We start from the raw sequence: 21602 nt of genomic DNA, 5'->3' as shown, positions 1-21602 counted from the left end.
CTCTGTATAGAGAACGCAGCTATTAAAAAGGAGTGTGTGAACAGCTGGCAGGAGACTCCGTCAGACCCGGGCCCTCTTTCACCCTTTATCTGCCCCCTCTTGTTCTGGAGCTGTTATTGATATCATGAAACTCAGCGTCGACATTGGGCAAAAATTGAAATTTTGGGTGTCTTGTTTTAATGGAAACGAGTGAAACGAGAACACTAAGGTCACGGCATTTCTGTTTTACGATTTAGATAGTTCCGATTCTCTGCAATAAATCGGAGGAGGAATGCAAGTGACGCCTCCCCCTTTCCCTCCAGCAACTCCTTGTTGCACATTTTACCTTTTTTCTTTTCTTCTTTCCTCTGTCCTTTCTTTCTCGGGGGGAATATTAAATGAGTGAGCCGGCTGAAAGGCGCTGAGTCGCTGACACAAAAAGCGTTAAAAATTCTCATTTGGTTGTCTTTATTTTGCTAGCGCCATGTGGTCCTTGAAGATGTTGAAAACACGGGAAGCAGAGGCAAGATCAGAGCCGGCTCATTAGCATTGGGACAGAACTGGAGAGGCAGCGGTGTATAGTGGGCCCTACTCCAGAGCTCCAGTGAGAGCGGTTGGTGGTAAGCTCCCTGTTTCATTGTGCTTTTGTCTTTCCTCTGGGTCTACCTCACAGCGGGGAGCAACGCTAGCCCCAGGTTACACAAGAGAATTATGGGAAAAAATTATTTTGACCAAGGTGGAGAGGACTCAGACATTGTCAGACATAGGCTTTGTGGGCAAAGATGATGTTCTTTGCGAGATGACAGAAGGTGTAAACGATTCTTCTTCAAAGACCCTATCATACTCGTACTGAATCCACTCTTGGCTGTTCAATCTACTCGTACAGTCTGAGAGAAAATACCCCACAGACCAACAATGTTCTCTGAAAATCATACCACAGTACAAACCAGGATTAGTTACGCAGAAAATGTTAGACTCTAGTTATAATTTATAAGCATGCAATTAAAAAAGCTGTTTATTAGGAAATATATTTTAGCCCAAGGGCTTAGTCATGATGACAGTATCTATACTGGCTGACCAAATGGCTCACGTTTTGATGGAAAGAGAAAAACATTAGTTCTAACCCATCTCCAACTCACCCCTGCCGTAGTGAAATGGATAAAGGTCTAGTTGGATTGGTTTATCGGGTAAATCCTGCTGGTTGGCCTGCTATCTTGGATGATGACCCTGAAGAATGTCAACAGCTCATTTCCCCAAAGCTGGAAGGAGTCACCATGGAAGTCATAATCTGCTCCTCGGCAAAGCCGTTGATTCAAATACCAAATCTTTCCATCTTTCCAAATATATATTAACAGGAATCGTCCACTCCTGTGCAACCATAACAATTATGAAGATCTGAGGAGGAAACGCTTGGTACCAAATACTCCAGCTTTCAATTTTATTGAATGGTCTTTTGTTGTAATGGCTTCATATTTTGGCCACATTAATTGACTGCAAACCTTGACACTATTAAATGTAAGAGTTCCTGACTGTAGCTTAAAAAGTAAAGCATGGCAGTAGCAACATCAAGGTCATTGGCTAAATTTTTAAGGGCGGATCAAATGTATAAATGAGAATATGTAAGTTACTTTGGATAAAATTTGCATAAATGTTAAGTTTTCACCTACTATCATTAGTTAAAATGTTTGATTTTTGTTTTGTTTTTTGCATGAGATATTCACACACAAACCCTGCATTTTCTGTTCTTACCAACAGGACGACAGCGACAGCATGAGACACCAGAGGGATTTTTTTGGCCATGTTGATGGGGGTCATCTGCTTGACACTAACTGGCCTCCAAAAAAAAACCCAGGACCAGATGTTACCGAAATGATCAACAACCAAAGCAACAATAGCTAGAGGGGGAGGGAGAGAGCAGCATAAATTAATGGTTGATTTCTCTGGCTTTGATGGAATTAGCGGTACTTCTTTTCTCAATGCGCCATGTGAATGTCCTTGCGTTAAACGTTTTTTCCCCCCCCTATTCTCTTTCTCTCTCTCTCTCTCCCCTTTTCTCCCTTTTTGACAAGTAAGGCCACCCAGCAGAAAGCAACTGATGCAAAACCCCCAAGTAATCCCTGTGTTTATCTCTCCACTGTGGTAAGTCTGAACACAGACCCCATTATCTCACGGATTTGAGCAAACTTTCATTTATTTGTTGGCCTTGGGTATTCTTTCTTCAACTTCGATGCCTGAGTTTAGGATCCCCTGATTCCCCTATTCCAATGTAAATAGATTTGCATAGTGTCACAATGCATCTAGCTGAGTACTGATTAGCTGACAGAGGGGAGGCCTGTTTGCAAGGGTGGGGGGACCCCAGTAGACATGTACATGTAAAAAGGTGCCTTCCAGGAGGGAGCAATGAGCACATACATATGTATCTGTGATTGCATGAAGCTTCTCAAAATCTGCACAAAGCCAAATGGAAAAGGACTGCTTGCATTCCTGCCCCCATCTCTTGTTCTTGGACCAAAACTAATGGTGTTGAGTTGACTGCACCTTAATTAAGTGCTAAAATTGACACAAATTTACAACTTCTTCTGTATTTTCTCAGTAAATGTATGATTTTTAGGCATAATACACAAAGAAACAAGACATTTAGATGACAAGTCTTAAAGGAATTTACTCGTCTTCAAGTTTTTTTAACTTACTTTTTCTGTTGAACACAAAAGATGATATTTTGAAGAAAGTTTCAACTGTTTTTGTCAATATGATGAAGTCAATAGGGTCCAAAACAACACTAAATGAAAAATAAATAAAAATAAAATATCTTCTTTTGTGTTCCACAGAGGAAAGAAATGTGAATGGAAATTGGTTTTCATTTATGATGAAGCATTATATCACGTAGCATGAGCAATAATTTTAACAAGGACTTTAAAGATGCTTTTGACAATTATCGGAAAAATCTTGTGGGTCAACAGATGTAAATCGTTTGCAGTTACAGAAACAAACTACCAGCAAATATGAACTATAATAGACTTTTAAACTAGCATTAACAAAGGTGGTAGCCTTGGCCCCACCTATTTGGATAAGTGTTTTGGTAAAACATTAGTGTGCATTAAGGATAGGTTGTAGCCATTTAGGACTAGGAGTATCTCGGTTATCTCCGCTCTACCTCTCTGTTTACATACTAGAGGTGTGAAATTCTGGGGGGTTATCAGAGCTTGAGCAACACTCCATTTAGATTCACACCGAACCCTGAGAGATGCTGAAATTGCTACCTGTAGAGACGACAAATTAGCACAAGCAGCAAGGTCCTGTCAACACCTGCAGAATGTTTTTCTTGCTAATATATTATTTGCTTTTATTTGCTTAATCCGTTTTCCAAGTAAACGTCTGAGCAAACGATTGCGGAGGGTGTAACATCTGCTGGCCCCCTAGATGTTCAGCTTTTAAGATGACTGTCAAAAGCATTTAAAAAGTCCCTATTATTATTATTATTATTTAACAGACGTTCCAGCTTGCACCAAGTAATATAATGTGCATTGTATAAAAGAAGATATATTGAAGAATGTCTCAACTAATTTTGTTTAAACAATGAAAGTCAGTGTTGTCCAAAACAACATTCTCTACACAATATGTGCTCCAAAGAAGAACAAAAGTCATACAGGTTTGGAATGACATTAGATTGAATAAATTAGTTTTAATTTTTTGGGTGAACTATCCCTTTAAGTTCAAAAGGTAGAACAAGATAGGAGAATGAATGTGACATGGCTTAGAGTGAAGGAAAATGGGTTAGTTGAGTGCAGAGGTGCAACTCCCTCTGCGTTGTAGTCATTTCCCTCCTGCAGTGTCTTTGCATAATTTGCTCCTCCTCCCCCATTACAGCGGTCGTCTCCCCTCCCCGGGCCATGTGTTAGAACAAATTTGAGAGGTGTCATATTGCACGTATTTCAACAAGGCCAATACGGTTCCCGCCCAATTTGCTTAATGAATTAAGCTGAGGAGAGTAATGGATGTGCTAACACTATTAGCCGCCCTCCACACATCTGCATTGTCGATTCTGCCCACCCTTCCATTTTTTTCTCTCTTTTTCTTTCCTCAGGTTTGCTTAAGGACAAATTGATAATGAGTCTCCTCCCTACAGTAACTATAAAAGTAGCTTCCCTCGCTTATCTCTCCATCTCTACTAAGCGGCTAACAGCAGAACAATAGCATTTAAATGGTCATTTCCATTAGCTCAAATGAGCTGTTTTGGGTGTCGTTAGCGTGTTTTAGCATGTTAAAGGTGGGCTGGGGAGAGACGCTGTGTGCTGATAAGGTTCAGGTAGTACGCTAGAGGAATGTGTAGCCTAAAGAGGTCCATACAAAGGGAAATGAACAACAACTGAGCTAGCATAGCAGGCCTGTTAGCACGTGAATGCACCTAATTACAGGCCAATCCCGCGTCATTACACTTAATTGTAAAGTGTGTCTTAATCAGTTTCCATATGAAAAGGTCTATTAATTAAGTGCATGACTGAAATTCAATTATGTTGTCAGGAGACAATTTGTAAACCAAATAATGATCAATTATGCAAACCGAGTCCCACGCACCCAAACTGTTTTGCTAAGCCTTTTTCACAATGAGAACTTCTCTGAAAAAAATCGAATGTAATAAAATTAAAAACAAATTTAACAACACCTTTATTGAATGACATTCAAAAGCCCAACTTAAAGAAATACTTTAAATGTCAGATCTGTTAGTGTCTGTTAGATTTCTTTTCCAAAATATGTGTCAAAGAAATTTTCATTGAACAGTAGCTTATGTGTTTGCGACAAAAAGTAGGGTGTTGCACACATGATATGCAAGTTCAAATCTCGCCTGCATCACACAAACCCATTCCCGTCTCCTCTCGACCGTCCTCTACATTACAGAGAAAAATCCAATAAAAATGAAAAAGAAAGACACACACATACCAGTGCCACAAAAACACAACAAAAAACAGCAGATCATTGAGGTCTTGGCTGGCGTTGCAGAGAGTGGCTCTCTGTTTTTCCACGCGTATGGAGCCGCAGTGGCACGGCACTAGCTGCGTTTGGCTGGGTCTTACTGGAATGGCAGTCAAGGGGATGGGGGGGAGAGAGAGATGAAAAGGCCTCAAGATGCTTCAATAAAAGGGAGATTATAATAAGCGCCATCATTGTGCCCCTTTTTGAAAATGTTAATCAGGCATATCACTGCCTGCCTGCAATGCCACATGTAGCAGCGTTTAACTTAACTTCACACCAACAATTTAGAGGACAGCAAGGCCACTGCAAACACATATTTTGGGGGGGGGGGATGAAAGAGAGGGATAGAGGGAAAATGAAAACAAACGGGGATGAGAGGGAGCGCTATGATGGCGACTCATCGTAATTTCCGTGCCGCTATAAAAATCTAAATTACATGTCTCACAATGCAGGCCGTATCTCCTGCAACCAACAAACCCCCCCACCCCCCTCCGCAGACACTATCCACCCCGTGCGTTTTATCTTAAGATTCTCAGACAATGCCTGGAGGATCCCCTTCTCTAATCTTCCTTAAAATCCTCTTTCATCCAACTGTTAAAGAATGTTTGAAAGCCTGACACCAGACCAAAAAAAACCCTCTTCACATCTGGGAAAAGCTTTTGGAGGGAGGGGTTGCTGGTTGGTGGTTTGAATGTAAAGTCAATGCAACTTAACTAATTAAATTGTTTTTGCCTCTCGAACATTCAAACAGCCTCAGAGATTAAAAATGGCTGATGTGAGGCGTTTTTCTTTCTCGCTTACAGAGAACATCACAATAGACTGGACAAATGCAAGGAGAAATTACACTCATTTTGTTTAATTCAAGAGTAGCGCTAATGTCTTACATCATACATTAATTGAGGCTAAAGGTCTAACCTGTTGATATTAGGCAGCGAGAATACATGACTTCACAAAGGAGATCTACGCTGCGCACGTAACGGTCCGGTGAGAATTAAAACCAGTGGGAAGAACAAAGGCCGCAAAAGCCAGTAGCCGAAAATGGACCATTCTGATGTTAACCAGCTCTTGAAGTCGAGCACATAGTCCAGCACTAAACCTGAATAGGCAGTCACCTCCTGATCCAGCGCTGGCCTTTGGTCGTGCCGATAAAAGCCATCCTTATGAGCCGAATTCCTGCGTTTGTCTCCAAGCTTACTTTTCTGCTACTCACGGCGCACGCTTAGCAGGAAGGCTAAACGAGGTCTTTGGTCTTTAAAATTAGAGTGGACAAGCTACCGAACTAGCATGCAAATCCCATGGAGGAGAAAGAATAGGACAGAGGGAGAGGAAAGGGAAAAAAGAGAATTGAAAGAGAGACAACAGAAGAAAGAGAACAGCAGAGAGGGAGAAAAAAAAGAAAAAGAGTTTGCGATTACACAGATAGATCCCGGTACCGTGCCGATTGCGTGAGACATCACAAAACCCGTCTTGTCCCCAGAACCGGGGTAAGTATTATGCTCTAAACACTTTTCCTTCTCTTACTGTGGAAAGATTATACTGGTTATCCTATTAATGCAGCTGAAATGCCATTCTAGTGTCTTTAAGCTCTTGCATAGGAGGTCAAGAGGACTATGCCACCGCTTACAAGCATGCTGTGGATGTAATCTTCCCAAAGTTACAATAATTAATGTTAAGCTTCTTTAGCAATACGTTTCTGAAAGAACTTGCCTGATAATATACTTAAAGCTGTGTTAGCTGTTAGCTGTTGTCTGAGCTCGGAGACCATTTCCCCATGCGACTCACGTAGCCAAGCTTAAATCTTTAGTCAAACTAAGGGGCTGGTTACAAGCATGTTGCCTTAGCCACACAAGCAATTCCATTTCAGTCTTGGCGGAGCTGAGATCTATAAACGCAGACACTCAAGCAATTATTTCTGCATGGCCAACACTGTCTTGGAATGTGGGCAGGGAGAATTAATGTGGGAATGCTGAGGAGGGGGGGGGGAGCGGGAAAAAAAAGGGACTGACGTTTTGAGACTAAAATATAAAAAGGTGCACATCCGTGAAGAAGCCTGGAAGAGGACGGCCACGTCCCCGAGAATAAAACAAACATAACGGGACTCTTCTGACACGTTTGTTTTTGCTGGCACAGACTGTGATGGCTTGTCTGTAAACTGCATTAAGCTGATGATATCCGTCTTGTATGAATTTCTGTGACCGCATCGAAGAAAAGGAGAAAGGATTAGCATGCAATAAAACCTGTGTCAATCTTATCAGACTCAAGTGCAATTCTTAAACATATGTTAATCTCACCTAAAACTCATTCTTTCCCTCTGCTTTTTTAAAATCTCTTATCGAGGACTCTGTAGGTGTGAGGGTTTTAGAGCACCTTTAAATGCCATTATTTTCATAATTGCGTTCATTGTTGCAGGTTATAAAGCAATTTGAAAATCATATGTGTGCATAAATGCATGCTGAGCAGATGTCAGGGAGATGCATTCAGAGGGTTGCTGAATATCAAAAGCCGCACAGATAACATTTACACACATTTCAATGCTGTGAGCTGAAAAATTTCAATGCGATTCGGGACGGTATTGTGCTCGGACAGAATGGCGAGTGTGCGAATAGCTCTCCTCTTTCACTTTTGATTTTGCGAAATGTTCAAAATTGATATGTTTTCGTCTAACATTTTTAGACGTAATTCTGGGGATGTGGCTAACTGAGGTAATGGTTGAGCTGCTGGTTAGATGGGCATAGAAGCCTGTGTGTGTGTGTGTGTGTGTGTGTGTGTGTGTGTGTGTGTGTGTGTGTGTGTGTGTGTGTGTGTGTGTGTGTGTGTGTGTGTGTGTGAAGGACACTGCTCCCTCTGGTGTGGGAATAACAAGTTCATTAGGCAGGAGCCACCGCAGGCCTCTGCCATCCCCCGAGCGCTCTGCATTCCGTTTACGGCCTCCTAGCCCATCAGCGGCTGCATCATTAGGGCTCTGCCATAATTAAGAGCTGTTAGAAAGTGAATTCTCCAACTGCAGATTAGAAAATTAAACTATTTACTGATTACATATTAATAGAAGACAACAATGGCAGTCGCCATAAGCTTGGAAGGCAACCAAGGAATACATCTGTGTACTTAATTACCATAAACAATGGTTGCATGGAAATAGAGTTTTATACGCATTCCCTTCTGTAATACGCCTGATATCAGAAGACACTTGACAATTCGTGTTCAATTATCTCCATTCTTTAATGTGCTGTGAACTGCACACAGTAAATAAATTAACCAGCCCAATTACTGTGAATTCATCTGGGAAACAAACGCAAAAAACCAGCAGACTAAGGCAGAGCGTTTAATGAGGTGGGAAGGGGGGTATCAGGGATCGCTAGTAGTTCTTAGTACAGTTTTTATATGTATATAAATATAAGTTTGTATGTGTGCATACATGTACACGCATATATATATATATATATATATATATATACACACACACATTATATATAAATATGCATATATATATATATATATATATATATATATATACACAATACACAGTATATATATATATATACACACACATACACAGTATATATAAATATGCATATATATATATAAATATATATATACACATACATACATAATACATATACACAGTATATATAAATATGCATTATATATATATATATATATATATATATATATATATATATATACACACACACACGTGTATACATATGTATGTAAATGCATACAGATGTTTATTTTATATATGTCTATATATATATATCATGAATTTAATTATTTGCCTAATTTATGTGCATGTATGTATTTATATTATCTAGTGACCACCCTATAGTATGGGTGGAGGAAGCAAATAAATAATACAAAAGTTAAATAAACGTATGCAGAATTATATTAAGAAAAAATCAATTGAGGAAAACTTTAACTAAATCCCCATGAAATTACAATAACATAATACTTAAAAGAATTAAGTGCAACACAGCTTGGCAGTATGTTACATTCAATATATGTATGTAGAGCATAACATAATGACCTTGTTTGTTTTGTGTATTATTGGCTATAGAATCTGTTATTGAAGATCATGTTGTCTGTGAACCTGACTGAGGCGTGAATTCCCCTGTTTGCAGTGCTGAAATGCGTGCACTAGCTCAGACAGGTAAGCACATTAAGGTGAGAATTGTACACACGGTCTGGTGTGTAACAGAGCCTCTTATTTCTGTGTGAGTGTGTAAATATTGCTGAAATGTCTAGTTTGGTTCTCCACCTGCTAGGGCATTCAAGCCATTTATCATTCAGAGCCAGAAAAAACCCTTCAAACGGACACAGCGGCTTTGACTTCAACAGGGTACAGGTGAGTGGGGAGAGAGAGAGAGAGAGAGAGAGAGAGAGAGAGAGAGAGAGAGAGAGAGAGAGAGAGAGAGAGAGAGAGAGAGAGAGAGAGAGAGAGGAATGGATGGAAGGTTGGGCAAACACAAAACTGTGATAGTCATGATATCATCTTCAATGTGATGGAGAAGCATAAAAATTCAATGGTCTACTTTACGCTCCTTTTTCACGACGCTACCCTTGTGAGAAATGATTGTTTCGTATCAGCATCTGGATGGCAGGAGGTTGTTCTTAAATTTGAGTTAATGGAGCCATTGCCGTTCTCACTCAGAACGAAGCTTGTTTTAACAAAGGCTCAGCAGCCCTTTTTTCCTGCTATATACACCTGAAAGATCACCCCACATTCTTTCATGTGTGTATATGTGAGGAGGAGAGAGAGGAATAGAGGGAGGGAGGGAGGGGGAGAGAGAGAGAGAGAGAGAGAGAGAGAGAGAGAGAGGGAGAGAGAGCATGTATCTATTAATATGTTTCTTTCATTATTTCAACATTTCCTTTTCTGTCCAGCCCCCAAATAGCAACCCTCCCCGTTTCTCTTCCTCCCCTCTTCACCCTTTACCCCTCTGCCGTATCCCCCTCTCTCCCTCCTTCTCTCTCTCTCTTCTACAGCATATCATTGAAGGCCAGATATGGGGTTCTGTTGCGCATGGCTGCACGGTACTGTTCAATAGTGGCTGGCTGGCGGACGCTATCAGCACTAGTTATCAGCTCCCATGAAGGCTCTCTTATCACGGCGGCCCAGAGAGCCTCCCTGCATCCTCACCGCCCCTTTTCATATCCCCGCTGCCGCCCCAACATCCCGGCTTCAAAGATTCACACTTCCCAAACTCCATAAGAGTTTGTGAACGCTCAATTTGCCAAAACTGTTTACAGTGTAATTGGGCGGCGTACCTGTGTCCATGAGATAGCGCAGACGCTTCTCCACACGCGAGGCCCGCGTGTCGATCTGCCTCTGCTCGCTCTCCAGCGCCGCCAGTTCTCCCACCACGTACTGACTGGTGTCTTTGAACGCTTTCTGCTGGGCAAGAACAAACGAGAGGAAGGGGGTGTGATGAGAGGTAAGAAATGAAGCATCACATTCTGGGTTTATACAGCTTTTTAATACCAGGGGAACAGTGGTCAGAATAATTACTGGTGAATATTGCTTTAATTAATTAAGCGAATGAATGTTCTTTTTTCTGCTTTCTTTAAAAATTACGATGTGATAAAAATTGATTTAAAAACTTCCCCAAATTAGGTTAATTACAAAGATGAGGTAATACATAACAATAATACATACATTTAAAAAGATTTATTATATTTAACGTTTTTATATATATATATATTAAGTAATAATAAATAATATTTTTTAAAATCATATTAACAATTTAAAATATATGTTAAAAATTGTATTCATGATTATAAAATAAAATTCTGAATAGGTTTAAAGATTTATTTATTTATTTTTATTTATTCATGGCTTAATAATGTTGATTTGCACAATTACAGACTTTAGCTGAGCATGTATATAAAATAAATTAGATTAAATTAAAAATTTTTTTTTTCTGATTTAGATTTAGACCTATATACCCATACTGCAAAGACTGTAGCTTTAAATGCTGAGGTTTGACTTCATGTGTAAAGCCTGGAGGCAGGAGGTTGCGCTTACAAACCAATATAAACACATGCTAAATGACCGCAGAGAGAATCCAGTTTTACAGCAGTGTGGAGACTGACACGCAGAGAGGCAAAATTGAAATATGTGGGAGAGGTGGGTCAGTGCCTAAGGGCCTATCAGCAGGGATCTAAGAGATCTACACAGCACACGTGTGTGCTCAGATTCACACATGTACGCATTTGGAAACATGCTTCTATTCTTTTACGCATGTGGCCCTGGTGCCAGCACCCTCTGGCTCATGGGAAACACTGAAGTGAGGGATGAGACAGTGATTAGGGACAAATACAGTAATTAAACTGCACGCTTATTTCCAAGTGTGTGATAGTGACAAGCACTCCCACCCCCCTTTCTTCCACTCATTTATCAACCACCTCTGTCCTCTCCTCCTTCCAACCTTCCTAATATTCTAAGAAAAGTGGGGGAGGGGCAAAAGAGTGGCAATTTAAATTCACATCCTAAAGATTGCTGCAAATATATATATATATATATATATATATATATATTAGTGCTGATGCCACTTATTTCATAATAGGAAAGATGGAAATGTGGAAGAAAGTTTTTTTTTCATCCAAGACAGCACTTTTTCTGCCTGAGTCCTCCTGCTGTCCATCAAACTCTACCTTCCTCTTCCTCGCTGCTCTATCAAATACTTCTCCCACAAATCAATTTTACACATGATCAGCCCCCTCCCCCTGTTCTCGCCTCTCTGCCATAATTAAGTGTTGAAATTTCCATATATATTATATTAATGCAAACATCATTCGCTGGGTAATTCAGCTTGAGCTGGGTAATAGGCAAGTTCAACACCCATTAACCCCTACACAGAGAGGGGCAAAGCTGGTCTCTACTGACCTTCCCTCTCTCTCTTTCTGTGTCTCTATCTCACTCTTCCCAGGATATGTTTCTCTATGCTCTGTCCCTATATTTGGTGCTGCAATAATTAAAATACTGTAGTTTCTTTAGATCAGCCTGCACAGAGAGAATGAAAGAAATGATAATTGCATAGTTCTATAATTCTACATATATTTACAGTACGTTTTTATTCCCTTAGAAATAAATCAATTTTTTTTGATGGACATTGGAACCAGAAATGGAGACAAAAACGGAGGGGAAATTCAGGTCAAATTGAAAGTGTTCTGAGAAAAAGACAGAAAGGTGCGTGAAAGAGGTATATCCACTGCTCTGTCCATTTCCTTTTTTCCTAATCTTACAATTATCAGGGAATAGCAGTCTAATTTGGCTGGTCTCTTTGGCTTTAGGGAAGAACAGATTGACATCAGCGTTCAAAAAACCTCTCTGCCCCTCAGACAGATGTGAGTGACTGTGTGCGACTGTGACGTCCAACTACGACCTGGTGTCACAGACAACATCAGAACGAGCAGCGCTGACAGAGAGTTTAAATATGCATTAAGTACTTCATCTTCAGTTGGCTTTCGTCCTTCCATCTCTGTCAGAGCTCCTCTCTCCTCGCCACTCCTCTTCAGATCTTCAGGCACGGATTTCTGCCTTTTAACCTCTAAAACAAGAGAGAGATATATTAAAAGTTGGTTGATTCTCACCTGACTATAAATTAATGTACATTTTTTTTTATCAGATGACCCTAACCCAATCAGACAGATCTGACATCTCAATTAAAACAATCACTAGGCTTATATAAACACCATATCTGTTAAAAAATCAACCTGTCGTGGCCTTTTACCTCACACACACACACACACACACACACACGCATAGACTAAGAAAAACACCAAAGCTGTTATTAAACTATTAGTATTCTTGAAGACCTTTAAGAGACACTTCAATACTCATTTTACAACAAGCCTAATTGGCAGAACTGAACCACAAACCTGAATGTAACAGACATGCTCATCTTTAAACGCAATCATTTATTAATTACTTAACTGTTCCACTATGGAAAATCCTCCATATTCTTTGTTTATACAGTCAAACTGGAGGAAGTGACATCCGCGGAAGTAAAGGACCTCACCTGGCCTGGTCTCTACGTATTGGCTGAATGATTTGAGCTGTGTTTTCCTGACAGCAGACTCCTTGTGGAAGACAACGGGACTGCGCAGACGTTCCGTAGCCCTGCGGAGACGCTCTGCATGCAATTCGTCCACATTATTCTATAAACACATTAAAAAAACAGAGGGAGGGATGAAGGGAGAGAAAAAAAAAAGAGTAAAAGAGCAGTTAACTTAAAAGTAGAGCGGAGTCATTTGAATAAAGGTTGCTTCTGATGCTGGTCGACATTAAAGAAAAGAACAAATTAGACACACATGGCCAAGAAATGTTTAACGATGGAGTGCCGTGCCTGAAGAACGGTCTAGGAAAGGTTCTGCAGCGTTTGGTACATCTCAGAGTCCCACATTAACTCACAAGCACAAAGGAAATAAGGCAATTAAGTCTACTTTCAACAAAACCTGAGCCAGAAAATGTATTCAGATTATGCAAATTAAAAGCACTATTGTCTTGGAAGCGAACATGTGTTAGCAGCTTCTCACGGCAGCTTCCAATCACCTCAATATTAAAATGTGTTATTATGTGCCGGGCCCAATAAGCCAAGCAGACTGGAAAGCGAAACGACGGCATTCAGAATAACATTTGCAACGTCAATAATAATAGGAAACGTCTAATAAAGTTCGCAATTAGCGAACACGTTCCACTGCTTGAGACTAGGAGGGAGAAACATTGTTAGTGCAGACGCTAGCTCACTGGTGTGTGTACAGAAACCGCACAGCTAATAAAGACAAGCGTGCACAAACAGACACACATACCACCTCTAGCCTGTTTATACTTAAATTATAACTTCTGAAAACAAAGCTACAATTAGCATCTCCCTAGAGAACAACAAATTTAGCCTGTGTGAATATTAACAGTTATAGCTGTTTATTCAACTAATCCTACATGTTTAAAGGGACGATATCAGCTGTCACAGCCCTAATCTGCAGCTTCTCTTCAGCCATCGTGACAGATTGTAACTTAACTTTCAGAAATCCCTATAGGCTGGATGAGAAAAAAACTTGGGTACGTGTGTGTGTGTACATATATATAATATAGAAAACGAATACATGTGCTTGTTCACATCTTAACCATTCTTGACCACTTCAACAGCATTTATTAATCTCAACATTTAATGATACATTTTTAAAATCAAAAGTTGTCTCTGTTAATATTAAGTGATGCACTGTGAACTAACATGAATTTTTTTATTAATTTAAATAAATTCTGTAGAAATATGTTGATCATTGTTAGTTTGTTACTTAATCCATTAACTAATCTTAACAAATGTGACCTTATTATAAAGTGTTACGGAATTTTAAATAAAAATAATTTTATCAAAAAAAATCATCATATTTTACAACTTTGATTTCCCTTCAGAAAAACAATTTGAATTCAGAAATTAAAAACATGCTCATCATAGAATAGGTGAAATAGAGTCATTATATGTGAACATTTTTAATAAATAAATAATAGATATGATGGAGAAAAAAAACTAAATATACTCATTCATAAAACAATAAAACATCATACTGATGGTGAAAAAATGTCACCCTAAGTCCGTCCCTATAAGTGGAATGAGTACCGCCGTCATCACACAAAACCAAAGGCGTGAGCGTGTTACGTGTTAAAACGACACATTCAACAGCCTGGATCTCTAGAGACAGCTCAACAAAGCCCTTTAACCCTGTCTGATTCCTCTCATGTTAAAGTCCAAAGAAAACAAACAGGATTCAAACCCAAAGCCCCGCTAGAATCCTCGTTTCCCGGAGGACCCAAGGCCTCCAGCCCTCGCTAACAACCCCTTCCTTGAAACACCTGCCCCCACGGCCCCTCGGTACCCCTGGCTGGGGAAGATATCAGGGCTATCCCCACATCGCGATCAGCGCTTTTTAATCTGTTATCGTCCCGATCATTATTGTGGTGGTGGTGGGTATTATTTTGGCAGAGGTGTGTGTGTGTATCTGGGATGCGTGACTAATGTTGCGGTCTGCTGCTCATTGCAGGCGGTTATCGTGTGCCACCATGGCAGCAGGCTCACAGTGCATAGAGACAATTGCTAATGAGACACAACCGGCAGCACTGGGGGGCTGCAGTGTGTGTGCTGGGGGGAACCGTTCTGTCCCACACCGTTATACTATGGCCTCGAGGAGTTGTGGGACGGGAGAATCCTCGAGGGATGGAACGGTCGAGTCAGATTTTTTTAAGAGTTAAAAGATAGTACTACAAGAGCAGGTCTTGAGAGAGAGAGAGAGAATGTGATCCGAATGTGTTTGTCTTAAAAAGGCAAGAAAAGACGTGGAGGAGGAACGCATTTGATACTCAAACTTCTTTATGTAGACAAGGTTGCAATGGAGAATAGGGTGACGGTCAGAAGAGACAAGAGAAAGCGTGAGCTGCTCTTTCTTTGAAACCCCACTAGCCACTGAGGCTCAGAGCTGCAGTGCTCGTAACCCTGCTGATCCTCCCCTGGGCTTTGGCCTGTTGTGTAGGCCTGCAGTTCTGCAGCAGGTGCTGGACTGTTCATAGAGAAAGATGGTACAAGACCCTCATCACTACAAAAGCCATTTCATAATGAAGGCATACTAGAAATTACTGGTTAAATCACCTCATCTTACAATTACTAAGATAGAAATTGTTCCGTTCCTCGGAAACACTTGCCAGTTCTTGACAACATTGTTCATGTGCACATGTACACATTTTTTGCTTAAATAAGTGTCATACACTACCATTCAAAAGTTTGGGTTAAGTATGTTTTTTTTCTTGTTTTTTTTAATAGAAATTAATACTTTTATTCAAGCAAGACATTTATATTACAAAAGATGTATTTCAAATAAATGCTATTTATTTGAACTTTCTATTCATCAAAAAAAAAATATTAAGCAGCACAATCATTTTCAACATTGATAATAAGAAAGGTTTCTTGAGTACCAAATCAGCCTATTAGAATGATTTCTGAAGGATCATGTCACAGTGAAGACTGCAGTAATAATGCTGAAACAAGTTTGCAATTACAGGAATACATTTTTTTTAAAGAAACTGTAATCATATTTCACAATATTACTGTTTTACTGGATTTTTGATTAAACAAATGCAGCCTGGGTGAGCATAAGTTACTTAAAAAAAAATCTAACCAACCCCAAACTTTTGAATGCTATTGTAGCTGAAAGTAAATGCAGAAAATTAATGTTTTCTCATGGCAGTTTATCAATTAATTTAGTTAAAGTTACTGCTAATACTTGATCATTTTTATTAATCAAAATAAATTATGTGTATAAATGATGCTATTATTGGTTAATTATTACCAATAATATAACTGGGTTCATATTTTTCTTCTCCAACCCAAATGAATCGTTGTATGTGTGACAATTTGCGTCATCCTTGTCATGTCTGTATATCCGTCTCTGGAATCTAACCTATTTGTGACTAGTCCTTGGGAAACCTCAACCAATTATTTCACACCTGCTGCAGTGCACTGAAAGAAGCCTGCCGACTCAAACGACCACATCACTGCAGTCATTGTGCATCAAAGAGCCTGCTAACATCTGCTCACAGGAAATCCCCTCTGTCAGCAGAGAGAAAGAGAGAGGCAGGAAGGGGCGAACAGGTGGGGGAAGGTAGTCGCCAGCATCTCTGAACATGCCCTGCAGTCACCACCTGGGGGCTCTGAATACAACAGCGAGATAGGAGGTCATCTCACACACGTATAAACAACAAGGAGTCAGCAGTACACAGGTATGCATGATCTTACACATAGACTGTGGTATTTAATAAACAAGGTAAATCAATCCACTGCATGTCAACGTCGTGAGCCACACGCTGCTGTCGATACATCCCGAAGCTCTCTTCTCTCTCAGGAAAGGTCAGGTGTGATAGGAGGGAATGGCTGTAAAATGCCATTCATGAGTTCTGGCTAAATATATAATCACATGATGATCCTCAGGCAAATAATAAACAAGAGACAGTAAATCAAAAAAATCAACCTGTCATGGCCTTTTACCTCACGCATAGACTAAGAGAATGAGAACCAAGCTAATCATTTCATACTGTTAAAACTACCATAACAAGCCTACGATAAGATACAATAAATAAGCTCCCAATGCCCTTTGGGAATGTTTAGTTGGGTATATTTTTGCATATCATGATGTAAATTTGTGTGGTGTCTTTCAACACGCTTCTATGTAGTTACTAGAGTGTTCTGGCTGGTTGTTTACAAGCCCCAAACAAAAGAGCACAGCCCCAAGTCTGTATGATATTCTGATCCCTAAATATGGCTCAGGTCCTCCTTCATTGTAAAACTTTTTTTAATACTAATTCTAACTTAAAATCTGTTCTAAGTCACTTAGAAATGTAAATATTACATCTTTTAAGCTACAAGTCGCACAATTTGAAGTGACTCATCTCTTACTCAACAAAGTTGATTACTTATGGTTCACAATTTTCACAAAGAGTTCACAATGATTCCCTAAGTATGAGCAATAATATTAGTGGTTCTTGCTTAGCGAATACAATTAAAGATAGAGCAGGTGGGTGTAAATGTTACCTGCAGGCCGCCTGATTCAGGGCTGAGGGGTGAAGTACTGGATGCCGTCAGTGATGAAGAAGAGGATGAGGAGGAAGGAGAGCTGCCACCCTGTGGCCGAAACTCTGCAAGCTTCTTGAGCTTCAGGTCCACATGCCTGCTGTTCATCACACCTAAAAAGAGAAAGAGAGAGAGGGAGGAAGTGTTATATGCAGTAGGCCACTCGTCTCCAACACACAGATAAGCAGAGGACATGACAATGTTTGCCCTTAAGCAAACTGGCCCTCTCAACCTCATACACACTCACATATACACACACTTTGCTGGAGAGATAGCGAGATGCTGTGAGCACGACACACCTGGAATGTCTCCCTTGATTCATAAATGACACCCACACACATGCTGTGATTAAACGTTGTTTTGACGAGTTTGTTGTTCCCAATGCACCCATGAATTTTAGATTGCTGAGCAAAACCCATTTCTGTTGGTTGGATTTTACCAAAATATATAATGTACACTTACAGTTAAAAAGTTTGGGGTCAGAAAGGCTTTTGAAAGGCTGTTATGCTCAGCAAACCTGTATTTATTTGATTAAAAATACAGTAATTGTTTCTTAAGACTCAATATAATGTGTCCTTACTTAATAAAAAGTATTAATGTTTTTACTTACCCCAAAAGATTGAAAGGTAGTGTATATTAATTACATATATAATTATTGTTATTGTTTTGTATATTTCATAAGAATAGCATTACACATTTACATATGTAAATATATATTTTTTTCTAAATTTATTATTTAATTACTAAATGCATTATTTATTAACAAACAATACATATTGAAATGAATAATCTTCATTTTAATTAATACAATTATGATACATATTTATTACATATAAATTATTATTTATTTAAACATTTAGTAAATAATCAAATGTGATTAAATTATTTTATATTAACACATTTTAACATTATTAATAACGTTATCTAATGGCCTTGCATTATTGTTGTTTTCCAGTTCCTCTCTTCGAATAAAAGAAGAGAGAAAAACTCTTCAACTTGCTTTGTTGAGATCACAAAACAAGACAAAAAAAATTAATGCACAACTTTTGTGAGCCTCTGTATATGCCACAATGAACTTTGTACTGTACTGTTTGTGAATTAATCCTCTCAGGAATTAATCAGCGCTGTGTATTTCCACACAAGATTTCTCACAGCTTCAGCTGCATACTGAGGAAAAATAAAATAGAATCAATGGACACTTGGATAGACTCCAGCTGAAAAGCTATCCATTCATTTAGCTCTAATTCAATGGACACTCGGATAAACTCCAGTTCAAACGCTGTCCATTAATTTAGCTCAAATTCAAAAAATCTCGAGCTTTCCTCCATCTATTTTTGAAACTGACTGCTGCCCAAATCATTTATTTTATTCATCAGTGAGGGAACAACGTCAGAGGTGAGCAGCCAGCCACACATGTGCACGGCTTAAAGGGAGCAGTGCTAGTCCCTGTGATAACTTGAAAGAAACACAACCCACAATACCTCCTCTTTCTCTTCAAATGAACAATGACTTCTAAATTTCTTCCGTCCCATCCAGAATTGTCTTTCACATGTGTTGGTGCCTTATTTTATGTCCGTCTTAGTTTATATTCTCCAAGTCTGTCTTTCTCTAGTAACCTTTCACTAGCAGGTGTAGCCTTGCTCTCTCTCGCTCTCTCTCATCTGGGCTGGAGATGAAAGTGAGGTGAGGAAGCTTTTCATGTGGGTCCTGTTCTCCTCGTCTCCCAGCATCCCTCTCTCTCGCCCAAAAAACACCACAGGAGTCATTTGTGTGTGTGTGTGTGTGTGTGTTGTGACCAATAGTTTAGCACAAAACACAAGAGTCACATCCCCAACTAACTAAAAGTGTGCACCATGATAATGACATGATTTCATTTCTGTCATGACAACTCTCTGAGTGTTAGGCATGGTAATTGGGTATGACAATGATGATATATTTGGTCTTGGAATTTATTTGGAATAAATCTGCTACGCTGCTGCTACTGCTGCAGAGCAAGTATGGGACTAGCTACTGCCAATACATACACGACACGCTTCTGCTGTACAATATAGCATACATGAATTACCCGTAGCAGATCTATACAGGTGGAGCTGGGGAAGGTGGAGGATTTCTGAAAGCGTGCTGCAACTGCTACAGAAAATGCTGACCAAGTATGTTGAGCACGCAAGCTCATTTTCTACTGATACAGCAGTGACCAATACAGCTGTGCCCTATAGAGAATGATGTGATTGCAAGCAGGTCAAAATGTGCTTTAAAAAAAAAAAGAAAAAAAAAAAGAGTAAGACTAAAATAAGCAAAATGAGCTCGTTTTTCCATAATCACAATGCCGGAAAAAAAGATTTTGTCTGTGAAAATATAGACCTTTTCACAATAACAGACAAAAACACAAACCAAACAATGCAACAAACAATGTAGATAGACTGCATATAAGTAAACTAAAGAGAAGGAAGATAAATCAAATATGTCATATCATATGACTTGCTCAGCAAAACACAAAAACAAAAAACAAACATCTCTTATAATTGTGTTTGTCGTGGGAATATGTTCAAATAGTTTTTAATTAAACTAATTAATCTCTTACACACACAAACAACCCTTCTGTGTCTGAAACAGATGAGCTTATTTTGAATAAAAAGATAAATACATTTTAAAAGGTGCTTAAGAATACCACTTAGAAAGCCATGATAGAAATACCATAATAGAAAGTAATACCACTGGAAACAGAAGAAATATTAAATTAGAGGGCTGAACAATTTAGGGAAAAATTCTGAGATTCAGCCGGTTTGCTGTGCTTGTTTCTAGGGCTGCACAATTTGGACCAAAGATTCTGTTATTACATCTCAATATGACCATTATGATAATAATAATAACATGATTTCAGTTTAATTTTAATAAATCATGCAGCCCTACTAAAAGGTAAAAAAAAAAAAAAAAACTAAAGTTGAAAACTAACAGAAGTAGATGCACACAGACAAATCACTACACACAAGCACAGGTGTGTAGCGTTACCATGCACACACGTTCACACAAAAGCAAGGTCATGCAGTGTTGGGTTACCCAGAGAGACCAGGTCACTGGCAGAGTTAGTAAAATCATCCTCCATTAGACATGAAGACAGCTCCTCCTCAGGGTTAGTATGCGTGACATCATCAGCGTGAGAAGCCGCCGCCTCAATATCACTCCTGCCCTCCTCATCCACACCCTCCACACTCACCCCATCCACCACGTCTGCGAGCAAACAAACAAACAGGGATGGCCAAAAAAAACAGAAGAGCAAAGAGACAGAGGTGGTTAGTGAAGCATTGAGCGTTAGTTCGGCATTCCAGCGGGAAAGGAAACTTTGCATGTTAGTAAAGAGACAGAAAAGCATTTGTTTAGACCCAGTTATACATAAAACGGTAATTCCTTAACAAAAAGTTTGCTGCTGTCACATTGGGGTGTGTTTGTTTGAGATGAGACAAATCAGGCAGATGGCTGAGAGTGTCTGGCAGAGAGCTGAGCGTTATGTGTGTGTGTTGCATGGCAGATTTGGCCTTGACGGCAAAATCTCCTCCAGAGTTCCTCTTCCGCATCCACAGATCTGAATCCCACAGAGCCCTTGACAATACACACTCAATCCAAACACATCGATCTCATTCAGTTATATGGTAACTAGAGCAGTGCCGCACACACACGCTTAAATAAGAGACAGAACAGATAGGAAAAATGGTGCTGCATGATTTAAGGAAAAAAATCTAATTGCATTTAGTCTGATTGCCGTTTAAAAAAAGTTCCAGGTTTCCTGTGCTTGTTTGTAAGTCTGCACAATTTGGCCAAAATGTTTGTGATTTGCGAAACGTTTTTGAATACCATTAATGTAATTATTTTTTTTAAACAATAGTACTAAATATAAATATTAAAATTAGAATATTATTATTCTAAACATTATTCAAAATATTATTTCAATGTAAAAAAAAAAAAAAAAAATTGTAATTATTTTATTTTACAGTACAACTGTAAAGTTACAACAATTAAAACATTTATGGTCGTCTTCATTTC

At 39.3% G+C, this 21602-nt stretch overlaps 1 protein-coding gene across 9 annotated transcripts in view; it reads right to left on the bottom strand.

The window, feature by feature from the left end:
* The window catches only part of ehbp1 (EH domain binding protein 1), a 153825-nt gene that overhangs the window by 16707 nt on the left and 115516 nt on the right, over positions 1-21602 (bottom strand). For 3 of the 9 annotated variants that reach the window (XM_077239511.1, XM_077239513.1, XM_077239514.1), the window contains 5 exons: positions 20622-20792; positions 17526-17677; positions 12969-13107; positions 12397-12497; positions 10216-10342 (listed from right to left, as the gene is read on the bottom strand). In XM_077239511.1, coding sequence (XP_077095626.1) covers positions 10216-10342; positions 12397-12497; positions 12969-13107; positions 17526-17677; positions 20622-20792 — 690 coding nt within the window. The remainder of the gene's footprint in view (positions 1-10215; positions 10343-12396; positions 12498-12968; positions 13108-17525; positions 17678-20621; positions 20793-21602) is intronic. The other 6 variants (XM_077239512.1, XM_077239515.1, XM_077239519.1 and 3 more) reach the window with 3 other exon arrangements.

Source organism: Siphateles boraxobius, unplaced genomic scaffold, assembly GCF_051911475.1.
Source record: "Siphateles boraxobius isolate OS27281-9 unplaced genomic scaffold, OSU_SipBor_1 22, whole genome shotgun sequence".
NCBI classification, from domain to species: domain Eukaryota; kingdom Metazoa; phylum Chordata; class Actinopteri; order Cypriniformes; family Leuciscidae; genus Siphateles; species Siphateles boraxobius.
Note: the sequence above shows the minus strand (reverse complement) of the source record. Positions and strands in the feature narration are given on the sequence as shown.